Below are 18,093 nucleotides of genomic sequence, written 5' to 3' on the forward strand. Positions count from 1 at the left end.
CGTCAATGATGAATTACGACACGAATGATCAGCAGATAAATTTGGTCTCTATTCATATCAAGGAAAAGGGTCGAGTATACGATCGACCCTTTAAAGAAACGGGATGAATCGAACATCGACTTATCGGCCGTATATCGATCATCGCTACACCTATACTGACACGCCAATTGCGCCACAGCTTGCTGGAGCTCAGTCTCTCGTTCTTTGAGGATTCATAAACATGGCACCGGTAAGTTTGCGCTCCACCAAGGAAGCCGCGATTATCTGCGAATACGGCAGAATCCCTTCGAAATAATATTAAAATCAGAAAGAGCATATGCGATTTGTCAATTGTGCAATAACGATTTCCTTATTTTATCCTGGGATCGGTCTGATTGTGTCGGATTTTCATGTCTTTTTCGAAGCATCGCGTGGCCCCGTATGTGTTCCGTACAGAAATGGTAAACGTAACATCGTCGTGTAAAACATTCTGTTCGCGAATTTGTAGCAGCCGAAGAAAGCCAAGGGTCCCGCTAAGAAGCAAGTCCTTCGAGGCAAGGGACAAAAGAAGAAGGTATCCGTGAAATTTACGATTGACTGCACTCATCCCGTTGAGGATAATATCATGGATGTAGCCAATTTCGTAAGTTGCACGGCATCTTAGCGTACATTATAATATTTCTCTTTTATGACACGGGAACATTGCAATAATATGTATCTATCATCACGTGCCGTATCTATCTACATAACCTCTTGAATTCATAACCTATACGTACAGCCATATCATAAATATTAGCCTATTTAAATTTAAAGCAGCGATTGTTATGAATTATGATGACTAATCAAATTTTAGTATCACATCGTTGTTGTTAAGACTAATAATTGCAATGTATCGATTTTCAGGAAAAATACCTGCACGAAAGAATCAAAGTTAATGGTAAGACTGGTAACTTTGGTAACAATGTTACGTTGGAACGTAACAAGATGAAACTCTCCGTCAACAGCGATGTTGATTTCTCAAAGCGGTGAGTGGCATCGTTTTTCTTTAATTAATTATAAATTGGACCATAAAAACTAAAGCTGATATTCAGTTAAATCTTATATTTAAGGCTGTTTTAAGTTCACCTTCAGATGCTTCATAGTTAACGAAATAAGCTGCACAGCATCTAAAGATGAACGATTAAGACGGTCTTAAATATAAGATCCAATTAGGAACATTGGCCTGAGTTTTGTAGAAATTAGCTTAATTCAGATAGAAGATAATTTGAGGCTCTTATTATTTCATAATATAATAGTAAATAACTTTTACTAAATAAATAAACTGAATTAAAAGAGGTAAGATATTTTAAAATTATTAATTTCAGTTATTCTGAGAATCTCTGAGGCTCTTCTGTCTGTTACAAAATTCTATTCTGTCCTGTTCTATTCATTCTATCCTGATGAAGGTTATGTTAGGCAACTCCGGTTGCTAATATAAGTTACAGAAAGAGCAATATTTGCACTAATTTGGAAAACTGTGTTTCAATAGGTACCTCAAGTACTTGACGAAGAAGTACTTGAAGAAGAACAAATTGCGTGACTGGTTGAGAGTAGTATCTAAAGACAAAGACACGTATGAACTACGGTACTTCCAGATTAACAGCCAGGAAGATGACGATGAGGAGGATGCCGAGTAAACTTTTTTTATTCTTTTGATATTCGGTTTCAGAGGTATCTGTAAATAAATGCATCAATAAAGAAACGAAATCAAGTATTTTTCTTTCTAGTTCTATGTCTGCTTCAAAGATGAAAATTATTCATAATCTCATTCCATATCAAATTATAACATTCATATTTGTGCGTGATACAAGTATACATGTGTCATATTCCTCAATTAGTATGTTGTGATCAACCTTTGTACTGCAAACGTTTCGAAGTAGATTTATGATTCACTTATCGGCAATTGTATCAACATGGTTAATCACGGTTTAATTAGAGATGAATCTGGAGAAAGTTGTTCGAATAACGTCGCATAATTTAAAAAACGCAACGATTGCATAATTCGTCGACACAATTGGTCTAAATTTAGAGATCATCTAACAGTAAAGACCAATAATCACTGATCGCTCGTGTCCTGTGAACGCAACTGAAGTTCAGGTGCGTCACGAATTGCACCCTATCTGCACCATCGACGGTTATTCCCGTCTCTCCCTAAGTGCACTTTGTTACACCATTACCCAAGTGAAACAAGTGGTTGTTCACGGTTTCCTAGAAAAAGTGCCAACAGGTCACTAGAGCGAAAGTCTCAGTCGAAAGTAAGCTCCCTTCGAGTTCGGTTCCATCGTTCGTCGCGAAAGATTCTCAAAAATTCATGTCACGTCCGGCGGAACTACTTTCTGCGCGGCGGAGGAACTCGTGTGGCGCAGAACGCCGCGCGAGTGCGCAGTCACAGTGACGCACGACGATTGTTGTGACAGAAGTGTCCCCGAGAGAGTGTCGTGTCGTCGCGTCTGGCCGTGTCGTCGCCTCTGTTCGTCCAATCAAGCTCGCTCGGGAAGAGAGAGTAAGTCGTCGGATCGCGAGGATACACGATCGAGACGAGGAACGTCAGTGTCGTCGTACTGCTGTCCCCTGGCAAGCGGGGATCATGAAGTTTCAGTACAAGGAAGAGCATCCATTCGAGAAACGGAAGGCTGAGGGCGAAAAGATACGACGGAAATACCCGGATCGCGTGCCTGTGAGTACACACGACGAGTTCCTCGCACCATCTTCGTCGTCGATATTCGCACGACTGTTAATAACCGAATCTTACGTCCTCTCTCTCTCGTGCTAAGAATTTTCTAGACGACGAACGGGCGATCCGATCGCGCTTTCGCAAGGGGTTCCCCAGCCCGACGGGGACCAAGGTCGTCTTAATTGCGCGCCGTCGCGCTCTAACCCGCGTTTCTCGATGACGAAGCACGATTTCTCAACGGGACGCCTGTCGCGACGAAATTACGCCTTTTCGCGCGGCCCTTTTTTTCGTCGACCCTCCTCCCCGCGCCGTATTGATCCATTACGTGTGTGTAACACGATGAACTGCCGTGCGTGCTCGCGCTGCCACCCGCGCGAAACGAATCGTCGGATCGGCCTCGGTGGTAGATTACGATAAACAAAGGTGGTTCACCGTCTCGTCGCTGCCTCACCAGCTGTCCGAGCTATTGCGCCACATTTGGTAAAGATTGCGACTTATCGGGAGATCCTTTCTTCTCGCTGCCTGCTTTTACCTTTCGCGGCCGACGCCGAATTTACTCTTGAACTTTCCACTTCCGCGGGAAGTTTGAAGAAACCGTCATTCCGTTATCGCGCGACAATTTCGCCGTCGAGGTACGTGCGGATTTTTTTTTTATCCGCCTCCGAACGATTGTTAACGCGGATGAAACATGACGAAACGAGGGAGTGAAATTGTGCAGATCGCATAGCGTACACGATAAGCGACCATGTGACGGCGGTTTTAGGGAGGAGGGGGGAGGGTGGCAGGGGGAGGAGGAACGTGTGCGATCAAGGTAGACTCGAGCGCACACGGGCCCTGTTATTCAACGATTGGACGAGATTCAAAGCTCGGCTTTTCGAGTTTCAAAGCACCGGATACCAGGTGCGTATTTTGCAGTACACACTCCGGTTCCGGCAACGTGCCAAAGGTTATAAACCCGATTCGGTTCACCGACAAAACGCGCGAATCTCCAACGTTCGGTCGGATTGACGATTTCGTCGGTCACAGGAAGTATCGAAAATACAGGCGTGTTGTAAATGCTGTTGTAGGTGATAGTTGAGAAGGCACCTAAGGCAAAGATCAGCGATCTCGATAAACAAAAGTACCTGGTACCATCCGACCTCACCGTCGGTCAGTTTTACTTCCTAATCCGCAAGAGGATTCATTTACGTCCCGAGGACGCTTTATTCTTCTTCGTCAACAACATCATTCCTCCAACGAGCGCCACTATGGGTTCTCTCTATGCGGTAATTGAGACAAATGATCTTATGCGAGCTACGTACATTGAGTAAGACCGCTCGGTCTTTATTGTCAATCACTTACGCATGATTCTTATCGGAATTTCACCAGGAACATCACGAGGAAGATTTCTTCCTATATATAGCCTACAGCGATGAAAATGTGTACGGTAACTAAATCTACTTGGACGAGCGAGATTGCCAAAACAGAAAGAAAGGATTCAGCAGCGAAAATCGACCATCTCTCAACGTAGTCCTCATAGAAGCGCTTTCGAAAAGTGTATACAAAATTACATCTATCAAAATACACTATGTGTAAAAATTTATGTCTCGACGCTGCACCCTACATTTGCTTCTACAAAAAAAAAACAACTGTCTACATAACTGTCTCTTAACGATAACAAAAAAAAGCGGTGTCACTTCTCGATTCCATTCTTTCTTTGCCACCTGAGAGGGCATAGGTCACTATAGGATTGTAAGAATGACTAATTGATGCAAAATTATGTGATGAGTGTGTAATAACTTAGTAATTGAGAGAGCCGTTGGCCATTGAGAAAAAATCGAAAAAAATGAAAAAAAAAGTCTTTGTATTACCAAATCATGCTGATACTTGCTGTTCATTTATATACGTTACGTTTTAATGCACATTATGGTCGTAATGGGCAGATCATGTTCATTCTTTACTAGAAATTTGGAATATTTTATAGACGAACCAGGTACCAGAATAATGATATACACGACAAATATCGTTCTCTTCGATTTAGGCTAGCGTTATTCTTTTACATTAATGTATTATTTGGTCACGAGGGGGAAAAAGTAACGAAGGCGAATTGTTGGATATGCAAGCAGAGAGAAAAATTTTCTGTAACGGCTGGATGTAAGGCCAATAAAAAAAAGTTAAAACATGATCGACCGTCGACCGAGTATGCCATTTCTCCACCTTCTTCTTTTTGTTCGTAGAGATACCTCCTTCTTGGTCTTACCGTCCGTTAATCCCTTCCCTCTGACAGAAGACCGCCAGCTTGATCGGTTGCTGACAGACGCGACATATCTATTCCGATATCGCAGTCAGACTTGTTTTGTCCGTACATCCTGAATTGTTAACTTGTTTGTCGCGAGCGAATACTCCGTGTCTCGCGTGTGTGACGACGAGGAGCGGCCAGGTTTCGGCAGTCGACTCGCTTCTGCCGATCGTGCGGGTTTGGACACCATGGAAGTGAACGGTTCCGAGAGAAACGGGACAAATACCACCGACGTCAGATACATCAGTCCGATGTACAATCTCGGCCAGGAGGACAGCAACTGGATCGTCACTAGCTCCTTCATGATCTTTACGATGCAAACAGGTAACACGCTGAAAATAGCAACAACGCGCGACGATCACTGATCTCGTTTCATTTCGTCAGAGTGTTAAAACGATTCGTACGTGACGCATCGTACATTCTGCAACCCCATCCACCTGCAGTCCTCTCACACTGATCTCCGACAGGTTTCGGCATGCTGGAGTCCGGTTGCGTCTCCCTGAAAAACGAGGTCAATATCATGATGAAGAACGTGGTCGATATTGTACTTGGCGGGCTGACCTACTGGTTCTTCGGATTCGGATTCAGTTTCGGTTTGAAGGAGCCCAGCAACCCCTTCGTCGGCAGCGGAGGTCTCTTCATAGATCCTCCAATCGACGACGAGTACATGGGGGCGATCTGCGCCGCGTTCCTCTTCCAGTTGAGCTTCGCCACCACCTCGACGACCATCGTCAGCGGTGCCATGGCCGAACGGTAATTGACCACGCGGCTGACGACGTCGACGCGGCCGGGAAAGCCCGATCGGCCCTCGGTGAAAGCCGGTGATTTCGTTTCCAGGTGTAACTTCAAGGCCTACTGCATCTTCTCGTTCCTCAACACCATCGTGTACTGCCTGCCAGCCGGCTGGGTCTGGGGTGACCACGGTTTCCTGAATCAGCTGGGTGTCGTCGATATCGCTGGCTCCGGACCGGTCCACCTGGTCGGCGGTATTTCGGGTAATTCTTGCTTCTCATGAGAGGCGAGGACTGATCGATTGATTCATCGCGATCGATCGGCGATTCGCGTGACGAAAGTACGTCGATTCACCCCGCTGTTCGGTTTGCCCGCAGCGCTCGCCTGCGCCATCATGCTCGGACCCAGAATAGGCCGATACGACAACGGGATCGATCCTCTGCCACTTGGATGCCCGGTCAACGCGATTATGGGACTGTTTGTGCTATGGTAAAGAGAGCGTAATCCGAGCGAATTTCCGCGGATATGCGACGAGAGAGAGAGAGAGAGAGGGAAACGAGATCGTGTGAGGGCGACGGTGTATAAATTGTAAATCTCAGGTGGGGCTGGCTGGCCTTCAACAGCGGCAGTACTTACGGGGTGACCGGCGAACGATGGCAATACGCCGCCCGCGCGGCCGTCTCCACGATGATGGGTAGCATGGGGGGCGGCCTGGTCGGTCTGGGATTCAGCCTAACGAATCCGAACGGGATCGACATTCTCAGCCAGATAAACGGCATCCTGGGCGCGTTGGTGGCGATTACTGGTACATACCTGAGCGAATACCTGAGCGGAGGCAAGGTAAACGATTCCGACGCGATTTTCTAAGAACTCATCGCCACCCACGTTGCGCTAGGTGGCTGCTTCCTGTACAGAGCCTGGGAATCGGTGGTCGTCGGGATGATAGGCGGCTTCATCACGTGCGTCGCGATGCCGGCGTTCGATAAGATTCATATCGACGATCCTGTGGGAGCCGCCGCCACTCACGGTACGCAATTGTAATTGCTGAGCAATTACCGCTCTTTCGGAAGCAAATATCGGGATTAATTAAGGTAGTTCGCCGGTCAAGTCATCTTCTTATGAATTCTTTTAAAGCTGGGATTCATCAGTCGGATCTTATATATATATATATATATATAAGACCGTTTTAAGTTCGTCTTCAGGTTCTGTACGGTTCATTTCATTGGTTGCGAAACGTCGGAGGGTGAACTTGAGACGACCTTAAATATAAGATCTGACTTATGAATATCGGCCTAAGTGTCAGCTGCATATCGACGGAAATACTATCTACACGCAGAACTGCCAGATGGTGGGATTTCTGGATCGTAATATACAATAACGATAATAATATATTGTATAAAATAATTATCTAACGTTCGTGTAAGATACGAAACATACGACAGAAGCCAAAATGGCAAATGAAGATCACTCAAATTTATTAAATTCTGACACAAAAGTACAAGATACGAAACGTCTCGATCTTACTTTAAGTTTTCTTCAATCGTAATACAAAAAAACACTATAAATCATATCATGAATTCGCTCCAAAGACACACACCTGCTTTGACGATCACCACAGCAATTTTTGATGAAAATCTTCTCGGGGTTGGTTCAATCAAGCTTTACCTGCAACTTTAGCTTCTGTAGTATTTCACATGACTGTGAATCTGAAAAGCTTTTTATTATACATTTGAATTATTTAATATTAATCAGATATCCATATTTCGTCCAATGAGTAGCCGTTCCCCATGCTTCCGTAACATCAATAACCAAAAATGAAATTAAATCAAACGCGTACGAAACAAAAATTACGCATGATTGCGTCGCACGAGTTCGTGTACGAAAATAAAACGTTGAGTGCCAAAACGCCAAGTAAGTTTTTCATCGTCGCGAACGGCTATTTATATCTAAACAATGGTGCATAAACAATGTGCGTACAACACGTGTGAGATATGTGATAGGAGCGATGGCGACATGGAAATAATGTTAATAATCGTGCTCGCGCGATAATGGGCGCGATAATGTAACCACGTGTTAAATACAGGCGTAACTGGCATTTGGGGAGTCATAGCTATCGGCTTATTCGCAGACGACCCGTATCCCCTCGACACCACCGGTGGCCGAAAGGGCTTGTTCAAGGGTTCGTATACGACGATAATCGCACGAATTTGTCCCCGGATCGTTTCGTCTCTCTTCACCGACTCTTTCGTGAATTCTCAGGAGGCGGCTGGTATCTCCTGGGAGTGCAGAGCTTGTCCGCTCTGTGTCTATCAATTTGGAGCTTCTGCAGTTCGATCGTCCTATTATGGGTAACTTGTGTGGACTTAGATTGCTACTTACATCTCAAGGGAGATATCAAATGCGCAAGAAGCATCCGATCTTTTGCAGATCATAGACAAGGTCATACCGATTAGGATGTCGGTCCACGAAGAGGTACTCGGAGCGGATCTCGTGGAACACAGCATACGTCATACAAAGGTGTGAATTTTCTCTTCGCAACATTTCATCCTTCGGGTTCTCAATTTCCCCCGATTTTGCCTTTCTAATTCTTCAATTTTGATCATTACTTCCGATTCGATTCGGACGCGTGTACGTTTGCAGATAGGTCTCAGTCGCGCCATGTCGGCGTTTCGGCCATTCTCCATGGAGAACAGACTGAAGGAAGTACCTGCCGTGGGAGGCAATCCAGGTGAGACGAGATTATCTCCGCCTATCGAATCAAGCCACCTAATCGTAACTGGCGACGCGTATTTCTATCACAGGTCACGATTCGTTCGTTACTCAGCTGCAGCTCAAGAAGCTCGAAAATTTCGCCAAATCCGCTAAGCGACAGCCGTCGAAGAAGCTGGTGCCGAGAAACTCTCAGATCAGAACGATCGCCGATCTGGACTCCGAGTTGTCCACGGAGCGGAAGTCACCGTTCGCCTGGGTGGACTAGAGACGAAGCGGGGGTACGAGGGGGAGGAAGAAAGTCCCAACGAGATTTATATTAATACTCAGTCGGATGTAAATTTATTACAAATGTATAAACGTATACACGTGCACGTTTTAGATATTCCAATTCTCACGCATTCACGCCAATAAATAGTGATCATACACACCCACACACACCCACACACACATACATATACAGAGATAAATGGATATGATAAATAGGATCACGGGAAAATTAAATTTTTACACGTTACAGTCTGTGGCACACGGGCGTTGTTTCAGTTAAATAGCTAATCATCCGTGGCACTCAACGACAAAGTGCCTATGTTGATATACATCATTCATAGGAAATAAATGTTTCCATAAATATTTATGCATTCTCTATCGGTGGTTTTACATGCCGAGAACGATTACACCGGACGTTCTACTTCGTATATATGTATATCAGCAGGAACTGTCCCTGACGACCACAGTTAATACATATTCACAAAATACCGTTTCCTTTTACGTCAGACACTTTGCACTAGCAGAATTAAGAATATTTACAATTTATTTTATTATATATGTTTTCACGTCGGTCGGAACGATCTTCTGTTCTGAATAGCGTGGACGTTTTCAAGACCTATGGCGAACTCTCGCAGACTCAATAATTACTGTAGAACGTAAACTGGATATACGTATGGGAAAATGGAAGATTCGTAAGCACTTTTGAAATGTATAAGACTATATAGTATCACACGTTTCTTGGAGGGCATGTTATTTCGTTTTTATGGCGGTCTCGTTAATTAAAAAACATGAATATACGCGTGACGGGCACGCAAAATATGCGATTACGTTCAACGTAGAAATAATGTACTTGAATGAGATTAGTACACTGTTTTTTTTTTCTTTTTCCTCTTCCATTCTACTATACTAAGCTACCTCGCGTCTATCGATATGATAGAAAACATTTCAATATTTAAATTTGCTTTACAAGAACGTCGTCTAAGATAGAAAAAACTTACTGTGTAACTTTGTGGAACACAATAGGTTGGGTGTACGTGGACTCGCGAGCACACCGTTATTATATACTGCTCGCCGCCCACTGAGAAACTTCCGTGGGAAGACCCGGGTAATTTTTCACAGCCTCCATAACTTGCTTCGATGTCAACGTAAATTTATAATATTGATACTCCTTTTCGACTCTCATATTCGAATGTCCAACTGGCAGCAAGATCTCCAGGTTCTAGAGAATGCATATGATTACTCAGATTTGATCCACGTATATTCTTAATGAGAAAAAGTGATCTTTCTCTTCTCATTAAAGTATCTCTTACCTTGATATGCTCGAAAGCTTTCATGATCACCGGCTTCTGGACAGATTGTATGGAGGAATTCTGATTTGCGAATTTGATGTAACGATTGTAAATCATTTCGAAATTCAACGGCTCGTCGTCGAAAATTTCTGTTTCTTGTTTCATTGCTATGATCTAAAAAAAAAAAAGATATTTTCTTATCGTCAAACGTATATCGACTGTATCCAAATTTGAAAAAGTTATTTTCGAAAAATAACCTATTACTGTTGTCGTTACACATTTTAGGGAATAATTTGTTCACGTTACCACTAGAGATAACACAAGAAATAACTAGTCATCACACTTTCTGTTATCTTACTAATGAAAATAAAAGTTACGCAGTTTCCAAGCCGTTGATGAAAGCAAATTATCTCGGTAATAATTACGTCTTATTTCCCGACCGTTGATCGTATATCGCGCGATACCGCAGCTGATGTACCTACCAAACACATTTCTAAAATGGATAATCCCTCGAGCATCAGCACTTTGTCGTCCTGCGAAAAGATCTTACTCGCCTCCACGAAATCGTTCACCTCCAACTTCTGATGTTTCTCGGATAACGTTGAGACCGCGACCGCGAGGAAATTCCTAAAGCGCCTTTCGCTCACGTCGATATGATACATCCTCTTCAGCAGGTTCACCATCGTAACGTTAGTAGTTAGACTCTTGATGTACTCGTTCCACATAGACCCGAATTGCGGATCTATCGTGCAATCGTCGTATTGCTGTTCGATTTTATTTACATTCTCGTCGTCGGGTAAGCTTAGAAGATGCTGAAAGAGCTCCAGCCGATCGTCGAATGCGGACGCGGGTTGCTCCGTGGATGACGTGTCGCCGGGCAACAGGAATATCTGACGATACGAGAATCGCGATTTCACTCGCTTCTCCAACAACTCTATAACGTCTAATCTACAAGTTATCCCTAACACGCATATCGGAACCTGCAACACGAATGTTTCATATTTACATTTGCGTGTAATTCTTGTTATATCAAATTTGTAACTTTCCTCAGAATAACATTCAGACATTTACCTGTGCCGACTGAGCAACGTCAAACAGATTGTACAACAGCGTCTGATTGTGATGCTCGCAAAACAAATCGAATTCGTCAAGTATGAAGATGACCGGCTTGGAGAGTTTCTTGTCGCCAGATTTCAAACACTCCAAAAGAAAGCACAGATTCTCCGCGAACGTGCCGAAAACCTTATCGCCGACCACATTCTCCAATTGCATCTGACGAGTCGTATCTTTCAGCGCCAGCCGGTCGTCGGTGTGAACCAATCCATGGAGATTCACTATCAGAGCGTTGTCCTTAAAGCTCTTCAAAGCCGACAATTCCTTCAAGACGCTATTAACAAGCTGAAATTATACAAGTTGTCAGTATCAATCATATATATATTGATATTTTACATGAAGAATGTAAACAAGAGATTATACCATTGTTTTCCCACTACCTCTGGGCCCAATTAACAACGCGGAGTTACTTTCGCCCATTTCGACGGTACGCTTCACCAATTCCAACACGTGCAGCCGCTCCTTAACGTGATGTCTAAATTTAGTCTCGGGACACATTATTTTACGTTTCAGGTATTTTCGTGTGAGCAGTATCATGTTGTCCTGAAAGTCGATAGCCATATTTTTCTTCTTACTCATGCTCTCCTACTTGATGCACAATCTGCTATTAAAGTGGAAGACCTGTAAATAATTGGGTTTATTAAAAAAAAAAAAAAACTCCCTAATAAAGGTATGCCCTTAAAGCATTTTATAAATCAATGAGAATCAAGTATAAACTCTTGTAACACACAAAATGTTTCTTCAGATTGTCTCATTATTCCGATATCACGTTAATCCCACTTTTTACAGACGTTTTTTAATTGTGTTAATACTATAAATAAGATAATTATATATTTTTTTTTACTTGTACCCGAGAGAACTCGGGATATACGATATTTATAAATATACAGCATATATTCAATGCGGTAGAAAACATAACCCATCTGTGAGAAAGCAAAAAATCAATGACTGGAAAAATGTAATTTTTGTATGAACTCAGACAGACCTTTAGGATGAAATGTTCGATCGATTATTCGGCCACGGTGTCGCGTGCCGTAACGCGAGAAATAATACTGCTCAGGTGGTGAAAAAATAATCACTGGCCGAACAGACGCTGGTGGACGGTGTTTACGAAACAAACATGGATGACGACGCAGTACAGCCGCCGGAGAAGAAGAACTGCACTTTTCTATTTAAAAGGCGCAAAAACCGGAGCAACGCTACGAGGAAACGGAAAGGAGCGGACGGCGGCGACGGTAAGCCGTTATAACAAATATCGATTCGGATGTGAGCTACTTATAGACGTCGCGCTTCAATTAGACAGATTTGCTCGGGCAGCGATTATAGGTTAGGTTGTCGCGAATAAACATGCCGTGTTGCGGATCAATGATTTCGTTGTAATTTCTCCGCAGACAGCAGCGAGGATGAGACCACGGTGGTTAAGAAAGAGAAGAGGCAGGACGAGCACAATCCTATGATACAAAGTGTGGGTATTTCGCGATATACATAATCATATATCACCTAACCTGTTACTCGTCACATTTACACTTATTTGACGTAAAATTAGGATATGTAACATCTGACATTTTTCAACGTGTCTATTGTTTCCACAGACAAACGTGAAGAAGCAACAAGAGAAAACTAGTTATAATAACGACAGTGAAGATGACAGCATAACTGTTTCCTACAAGAGCAGCAGAACCACTCTGCCAGCTGGTCCGAGTGACCAAGGAGCAACAGCTATTCTGGAAACAGAAACGGAGAAAGACAGAGATGCTCAGGCACTGTTTGAAAAAGCTCAAAAGATAAATGAGGTATATTTTGAATAAATGACATCAGGTATATTGATTGAATATAGACTCGATTTCTTGAAGAAGCAACATTGGGACAACATTCATTCTTGCTTATCAGGAATTAGAGGGAAAGGAGGATGACAAGATCTACAGAGGTTTGAATAATTATGTACAATATTATAAGAAGAAAGATACAGCAGCAGGAAATGCGTCCAGCGGGATGGTGCGTAAAGGACCAATCAGAGCACCTTCTAATCTTAGAGCGACAGTGAGATGGGATTATCAGCCTGACATATGTAAAGATTACAAAGAAACTGGTTTCTGTGGTTTTGGAGGTACACGACATAGCATAATTTAATTACTTTTCCAAAGAAAAATTCTTCAAATCTTTAAAATCAGTGTTATAATATAAATGCTCGATATTTTTTGTCACACAGATAGCTGTAAGTTTCTTCACGACCGTTCGGATTACAAATTGGGATGGCAATTAGAGAGAGAGGCCGCAAGCGGAGAATACGACAGTGGGGATGAGGATGATAAAAAATACGAGATCGATAGCGACGAAGACAACTTGCCGTTCAAGTGTTTTATTTGTCGGGACAGTTTTACAGATCCGGTTGTCACAAAGTTTGTGTCGCCAACAAAGTATTCTCGGTCTCTCGCTCTCTCTATAGCGTTCATGATTAATGAGCCAATTCGCTGTTTGTTTCAGGTGCAAGCATTATTTTTGCGAAAAGTGTGCTTTGGAGCAATATAAAAAAAGCACACGATGTTACATATGCAACACCCAGACTAATGGCACTTTTAATCCAGCGAAAGAACTTATCGCACGGACCAAACTGGAGGATAAAGAGAAGATGAATGCAACAAGCGACGACTCCGATGATGATTGACAAAAAACAATATAATCCCAGTCTTCATGTATAGATACAGTGATTCTGTTTTTATACGCGCGATTTATCGACGAATGATGGTATAAATATTGTAATAACTTTAGCACACTGCGAATTTATCACATAGGCCGCTATTCATAGTCAAATCTTGTATTTAAAACCGCCTTAAATTCATCTTCAGACGCATCCGTAGCCAACGAAACGTCACGTACAGAATCTGAAGATAAACTCAAGACAATCTTAAATATAAGACCTGACCATGAATACCGGCCATGGATCGCCTCGAGAGCGGATCACCGACAATATTAGAGCTTAGAGTAGCAATTGAGTTTATGTATTGATATCAATTAATAAAAATTGTATCAATATTAATTTAACAATTTAATCATTAACCCGTCAGTTTCCAATGCACCCTCCAGGTGGCACAATATTTTTGACTTATAAACCATTGAAATAACACTGCTAACCTATAACATAGCTCTAAGTGTTCAGTTTAGATACTAGTGACTCTAAAACAAGTTGTTAACACTGAATAAAAGCGATACATAAGCGAGAAAACCTTCCAAAACCTAAGATTTTGAAAAACTCAAAACCTATAAATTTCGTTTCCTTAGGTTCCAAAACATGAGATTTCCTAAAAGGAAACAGAAATTTGTGGTTTCAATTCATTTGGAAACTGACGAGATAATACATCGAGAATTAAGTTAGCGAATGTCGCACGAGTAGAGTGAGAGGTTACATTTACCAAGGTATCGAATGTATTTCAAAGTACCTAAAGCCAACAAGCCTTGTTCGTGACTTACCACTTAAACGGCTCGTTGTAGATATCTGCGGATTTGGAACTATAACGCATTCTTAGAACTATCTTATTGCGGAGTAAGATACCTCGCATACCTATCATACGTCGAAGTGAGACTTTCTAGTTGTAACAATCGAATTTTAAAGATTCCGCCTTCGCTCAGGTGAAACAATTGTTAGTCAAATTGGTAAGACATTACACGATGAGAGAACTTCGAAGGCTTCTTGTTGAGACGTGCACCGGGGTTCATGCCATTACGATTTCGCCCAGGAAGTTAGTTTTACCAAAAAGCCTTTTCCCAAATATGTCTCTCGAATCATCCTAACGATTTAATCAAGTCCGAAGGTGCGTGTTGCAGATCGAGCGAGGCTCGACCGCCGGGTTGCAGCGCGACAGGCGAGAAAGTCTCGCGCACGCTGGATCTTCGCCGCCGCAGCTAGCCGCGCCCGCCGCGAGGTGGCGCGGCGTCCGATTGATCAGCCCGCGAGCTAGATTGCTCGCTCGCAGCTATATAGGAGCACTCCGTAGAAGCGCTCGGAGCCAGTAGAGCCAGGTAGTTCGGTCCTACCATGGCACCTGCCTCCTGAGCCTTTTTTTTTTTTTGGAGAAGACTGTTCTCGTCTCTGATAGCACTCTGTTCGGCAGAACAGTGAGCGTGTACGGGCTGCGATTTTTCCAAATTGTGTGTCTTTCTGTTCCTTGAGTAAACCCCTTTCCACGGTAACTGCCGTCCGGTCGCTACGACTCCGTGCTAGCACGAAGTTTGGCAACTCGTCTCTAGGGCACGGGGGTACTCCGGGATCTCCAATATCTATTCTCTCGGGGTTGAGACTTTCGGAGTCTCCTCCTAATTGGTACCCATTGAATGGGGTCTTATCACTACCGGTCTTGACCATTAAGCCCAATATTGTAACATTTTATATCCTAGAATATTAAAGAAATTATTATTACTTATATTCCTCCAATTTAACAAGAAAACTTCGTCTATCTCGACCTTTTCGCTACGACGGGCGGCGACTATAGTCGCTTTCCATAAGACGCCATATGCATCATACGACAGGCGACTGTAGTCGCTCGCCATCAAATCACAAATTTATGCGTAGGTTGCATTGAAGATACAGAAGAAGGCGATGGAACGGCAAGAGAAAAAAAGGTGTTATAACAGTAAGGATGAGATGAAAACGTGGGTGGCTCAAGAATTGGAAGTGTTAATGGCCATGATAGACGCGNTTAATGGCGACGATAGACGCGAACTTGTCTCTTGAAAAACTGATGCAAGACAGAGCCGCCTTGTCTTATCAGTTGGAGCAATTGAAAAAAAGCAACAATCCCAATGAAGAGGGAGTGTGCAACTCTTGCAATGTTAATAGATTTGCGTGATACGCAAATCGCCGATCTTCAGAAAGAAATTGTCGAGTCAGACCAAGATTAACAGTCTACTCTAAATATAAGTGTGGTTTATCACTCACAGATTGCTTTTTCAGAAACCAGAGCAAGTACAAGATGGAACAGAATTCACAACGTTGCGGACGCCAAGGTCATATATCAAACGACATTTCATCTGGTCGCACAAGAAAGGAAGCAACAATGTTACAAATTTAACGAACTCAAAGTTAGTACATGTGTGACCCAGCCTCCGTCGATCGGTGGACGTTCGTCCCGGCCGACGGGGTGGTCGTTTCGGTTTCGCTGGTCGACCGTGTTTCGGTGTCGGTAGCCCTGGCGTAGCTCGCCGGATGTCCAGGGGTCTTTGTAGTGCGAGTGTGCGAGCGTGTGAGTGGATGAGTGAGTGAGTGAGTGAGTGAACGAATGATCGAATGCGCGTGGAAATAATAAGCGGTTTATTAAATTATTCCACGTGGTTTACTACAAGTCGATCTTGTCGACGGGCCGTGCTTTAATCTCGGTGGTTCACACCAGTAATATTCGGATGACAATATTGACGGACGGAATCCCGTGTTTACGTGGTGACGTCGGCTTGGTTGTTGTTATTTCCCGGAATCTATCGGGAGCAGTCGCGACACGCTCGGCCCGTGGAGCTCGCGGTGTTGGCGGTGAGCGGGCGCGGTATTGATGTCTTGGCGCGATGTGTTGACGGTTCGCGGTGTTTAAATTTGACGGTCTCGCATCGGAGTGCAACGGCGGAATGCACCTGCTCGACTCAGCGTCGTGGCACGCGGCTCGCGGTGATTGCCGCACGCAGAGTGCCCGCGTCGGTCGACCCCCGGAGCGGAGGACACGCGCTATCGTGCCTCCTTACAGGAACAGTGGAGTCGGCCGGGCGAGCCTAGCCAACGTGCAGCCGGCGGCGGTCGGTTCGCGGCGATCGGTGGTACCTACGGTGAGGTTCGGCGGAGAGACACGCGTTGTCCCTATATTCGCGGCGCGGTATGCGGAACGATATTCCGGGGCGTTCGCATGCCCCGGAGACGCAGAGCCCAACGACTAGAGTNCCGCGTACGCACGACCTCGGACTTTCCGGATGACAGGATGTCGATTCGGCTGCGAACTCACAGCAGCGACGGCGTACGCACCATCGCGGTCTCTCGACCTGGGGATCGGGATCCGGAGCAGCTTGTGATCTTGCGATCCCGGCTGACTCCAGCGGAGTCTGGTCTCGATGGTACGGCGGAGCGGTCTTTTATACCGCTAAACCGCGGTTTTTCCGACACGTGCCTCACAACAACAACAAATGTTGTTACCTACATGAGCACGTGTTGGTTGCGTGTTCCGCGTGTGGATTTGTTTATTGGCGCTTAGCGCCGTTTCGCGGCCGACGGATGGTCGGTCGGCCGCGGTGTTCGCCGGAGGGGATGCATCGTTACACATGTACGTCACTATATATAGATACAAAATTATATATGTTATTTACACTATACTATATGTGCACTTGTGTATGATGTGGATTGATAATTAAAACGACTAATAAAGTTCGACGAGCGCGATCATCCCGCGCGTCTCCACCGTTTCGGCAGAACTGAATCGGCGCTCGCTCCTACGCCCCTCTGAGCGTTTGAAACACTGCATAAGTAAAAGATGCAATTTACCTTTAGCCCCTTATGTTAACGGCGAACGCTGCCGCCATTTTCCTCTTGAAGACGATCTCCTGTTTATTGTGCTGCATTTTCAAGCGTACCATTTCGAAAGCACGCTTGCGATCTTGAATCTTTAATTTGTTGATTTCTTTTTCCCGGGGCTGTTTCCACTTTGTAAAATTGTTCGCATTGTTGCGCATCTGTCTAACGAGTTTGACTCTGGCTTCCTTCAACGATTGTACCTTAAGGACAAATATTCGGAGTACAAATTAGTTCGGTCCGTTTTTTTGTGGTCAAAAATGCATTTATTTCAGAACAAAATTAATGAGAACAGATTAATCAAAGTATTGTTCATCGCTAGCTACTACTTTTTCCCACCTTTCAGGCAATTTTCGAATTCCATCTCGAAAAAATGTCTCGTTTTTTGAGGCGATCCAAATTAGGAGCCAATTTTCGATTTCTGCGAAAGAAGTGAATCGGTGACTTGCCAAATCGTGCTGCATCCGTTGGA

General features: G+C 44.0%; 5 protein-coding genes and 1 long non-coding RNA gene across 8 annotated transcripts; 4 read left to right on the forward strand and 2 right to left on the reverse strand.

Moving 5' to 3' along the window:
- Positions 1-119: 119 nt before the first annotated feature.
- Positions 120-1,732, forward strand: LOC106743250 (60S ribosomal protein L22-like). Its single transcript, XM_014616896.1, has 4 exons — positions 120-229; positions 488-622; positions 883-1,004; positions 1,508-1,732. Exons 1-4 carry the CDS (start codon positions 221-223, stop codon positions 1,653-1,655), a joined length of 414 nt encoding a protein of 137 aa, XP_014472382.1. The 5' UTR covers positions 120-220; the 3' UTR covers positions 1,656-1,732.
- A 681-nt stretch (positions 1,733-2,413) lies between these two features.
- On the forward strand, positions 2,414-4,856 carry LOC106743252 (gamma-aminobutyric acid receptor-associated protein). Its single transcript, XM_014616902.1, has 3 exons — positions 2,414-2,695; positions 3,760-3,957; positions 4,061-4,856. The coding sequence occupies exons 1-3, from the start codon at positions 2,606-2,608 to the stop codon at positions 4,124-4,126; spliced, it is 354 nt and encodes a 117-aa protein (XP_014472388.1). The 5' UTR covers positions 2,414-2,605; the 3' UTR covers positions 4,127-4,856.
- Positions 4,857-4,961: 105 nt separating this feature from the next.
- LOC106743244 (putative ammonium transporter 3) lies at positions 4,962-9,042 on the forward strand. Of its 2 annotated transcripts, none has more exons than XM_014616887.1 (11): positions 4,962-5,294; positions 5,438-5,723; positions 5,808-5,965; positions 6,080-6,191; positions 6,302-6,507; positions 6,598-6,729; positions 7,786-7,881; positions 7,962-8,050; positions 8,130-8,219; positions 8,343-8,430; positions 8,504-9,042. In XM_014616887.1, the coding sequence occupies exons 1-11, from the start codon at positions 5,159-5,161 to the stop codon at positions 8,677-8,679; spliced, it is 1,569 nt and encodes a 522-aa protein (XP_014472373.1). In that variant the 5' UTR covers positions 4,962-5,158; the 3' UTR covers positions 8,680-9,042. The 2 variants fall into 2 exon arrangements, with proteins under 2 accessions (XP_014472373.1, XP_014472374.1); XM_014616888.1 differs by having other exon boundaries at positions 7,831-7,881.
- Positions 6,752-12,157, reverse strand: LOC106743245 (origin recognition complex subunit 4). 2 transcript variants are annotated; one of them, XR_001374339.1, is made up of 7 exons: positions 12,069-12,157; positions 11,447-11,704; positions 11,042-11,368; positions 10,453-10,950; positions 9,992-10,144; positions 9,680-9,900; positions 6,752-7,367 (listed from the first exon to the last, which is right to left on the reverse strand). XR_001374339.1 is itself a non-coding variant. In XM_014616889.1 (6 exons), the coding sequence occupies exons 2-6, from the start codon at positions 11,660-11,662 to the stop codon at positions 9,739-9,741; spliced, it is 1,356 nt and encodes a 451-aa protein (XP_014472375.1). In that variant the 5' UTR covers positions 11,663-11,704; positions 12,069-12,157; the 3' UTR covers positions 9,137-9,738. The 2 variants fall into 2 exon arrangements, 1 of the variants encoding a protein (XP_014472375.1); XM_014616889.1 differs by lacking the exon at positions 6,752-7,367 and having other exon boundaries at positions 9,137-9,900.
- LOC106743248 (RING finger protein 113A) lies at positions 12,110-14,120 on the forward strand. Its single transcript, XM_014616891.1, has 6 exons — positions 12,110-12,318; positions 12,475-12,548; positions 12,676-12,876; positions 12,974-13,190; positions 13,293-13,482; positions 13,568-14,120. Exons 1-6 carry the CDS (start codon positions 12,204-12,206, stop codon positions 13,746-13,748), a joined length of 978 nt encoding a protein of 325 aa, XP_014472377.1. The 5' UTR covers positions 12,110-12,203; the 3' UTR covers positions 13,749-14,120.
- Positions 14,121-15,154: 1,034 nt separating this feature from the next.
- Positions 15,155-18,003, reverse strand: LOC106743253. Its single transcript, XR_001374340.1, has 4 exons — positions 17,961-18,003; positions 17,595-17,824; positions 16,017-16,108; positions 15,155-15,471 (listed from the first exon to the last, which is right to left on the reverse strand). It is a non-coding gene; the product is annotated as an uncharacterized LOC106743253 (long non-coding RNA).
- Between the last annotated feature and the right edge of the window lie 90 nt (positions 18,004-18,093).

The sequence above is a fragment of the Dinoponera quadriceps genome, unplaced genomic scaffold, assembly GCF_001313825.1.
Source record: "Dinoponera quadriceps isolate SergipeBrazil2010 unplaced genomic scaffold, ASM131382v1 scaffold616, whole genome shotgun sequence".
In the NCBI taxonomy this organism is placed as follows: Eukaryota; Metazoa; Arthropoda; class Insecta; order Hymenoptera; family Formicidae; genus Dinoponera; species Dinoponera quadriceps.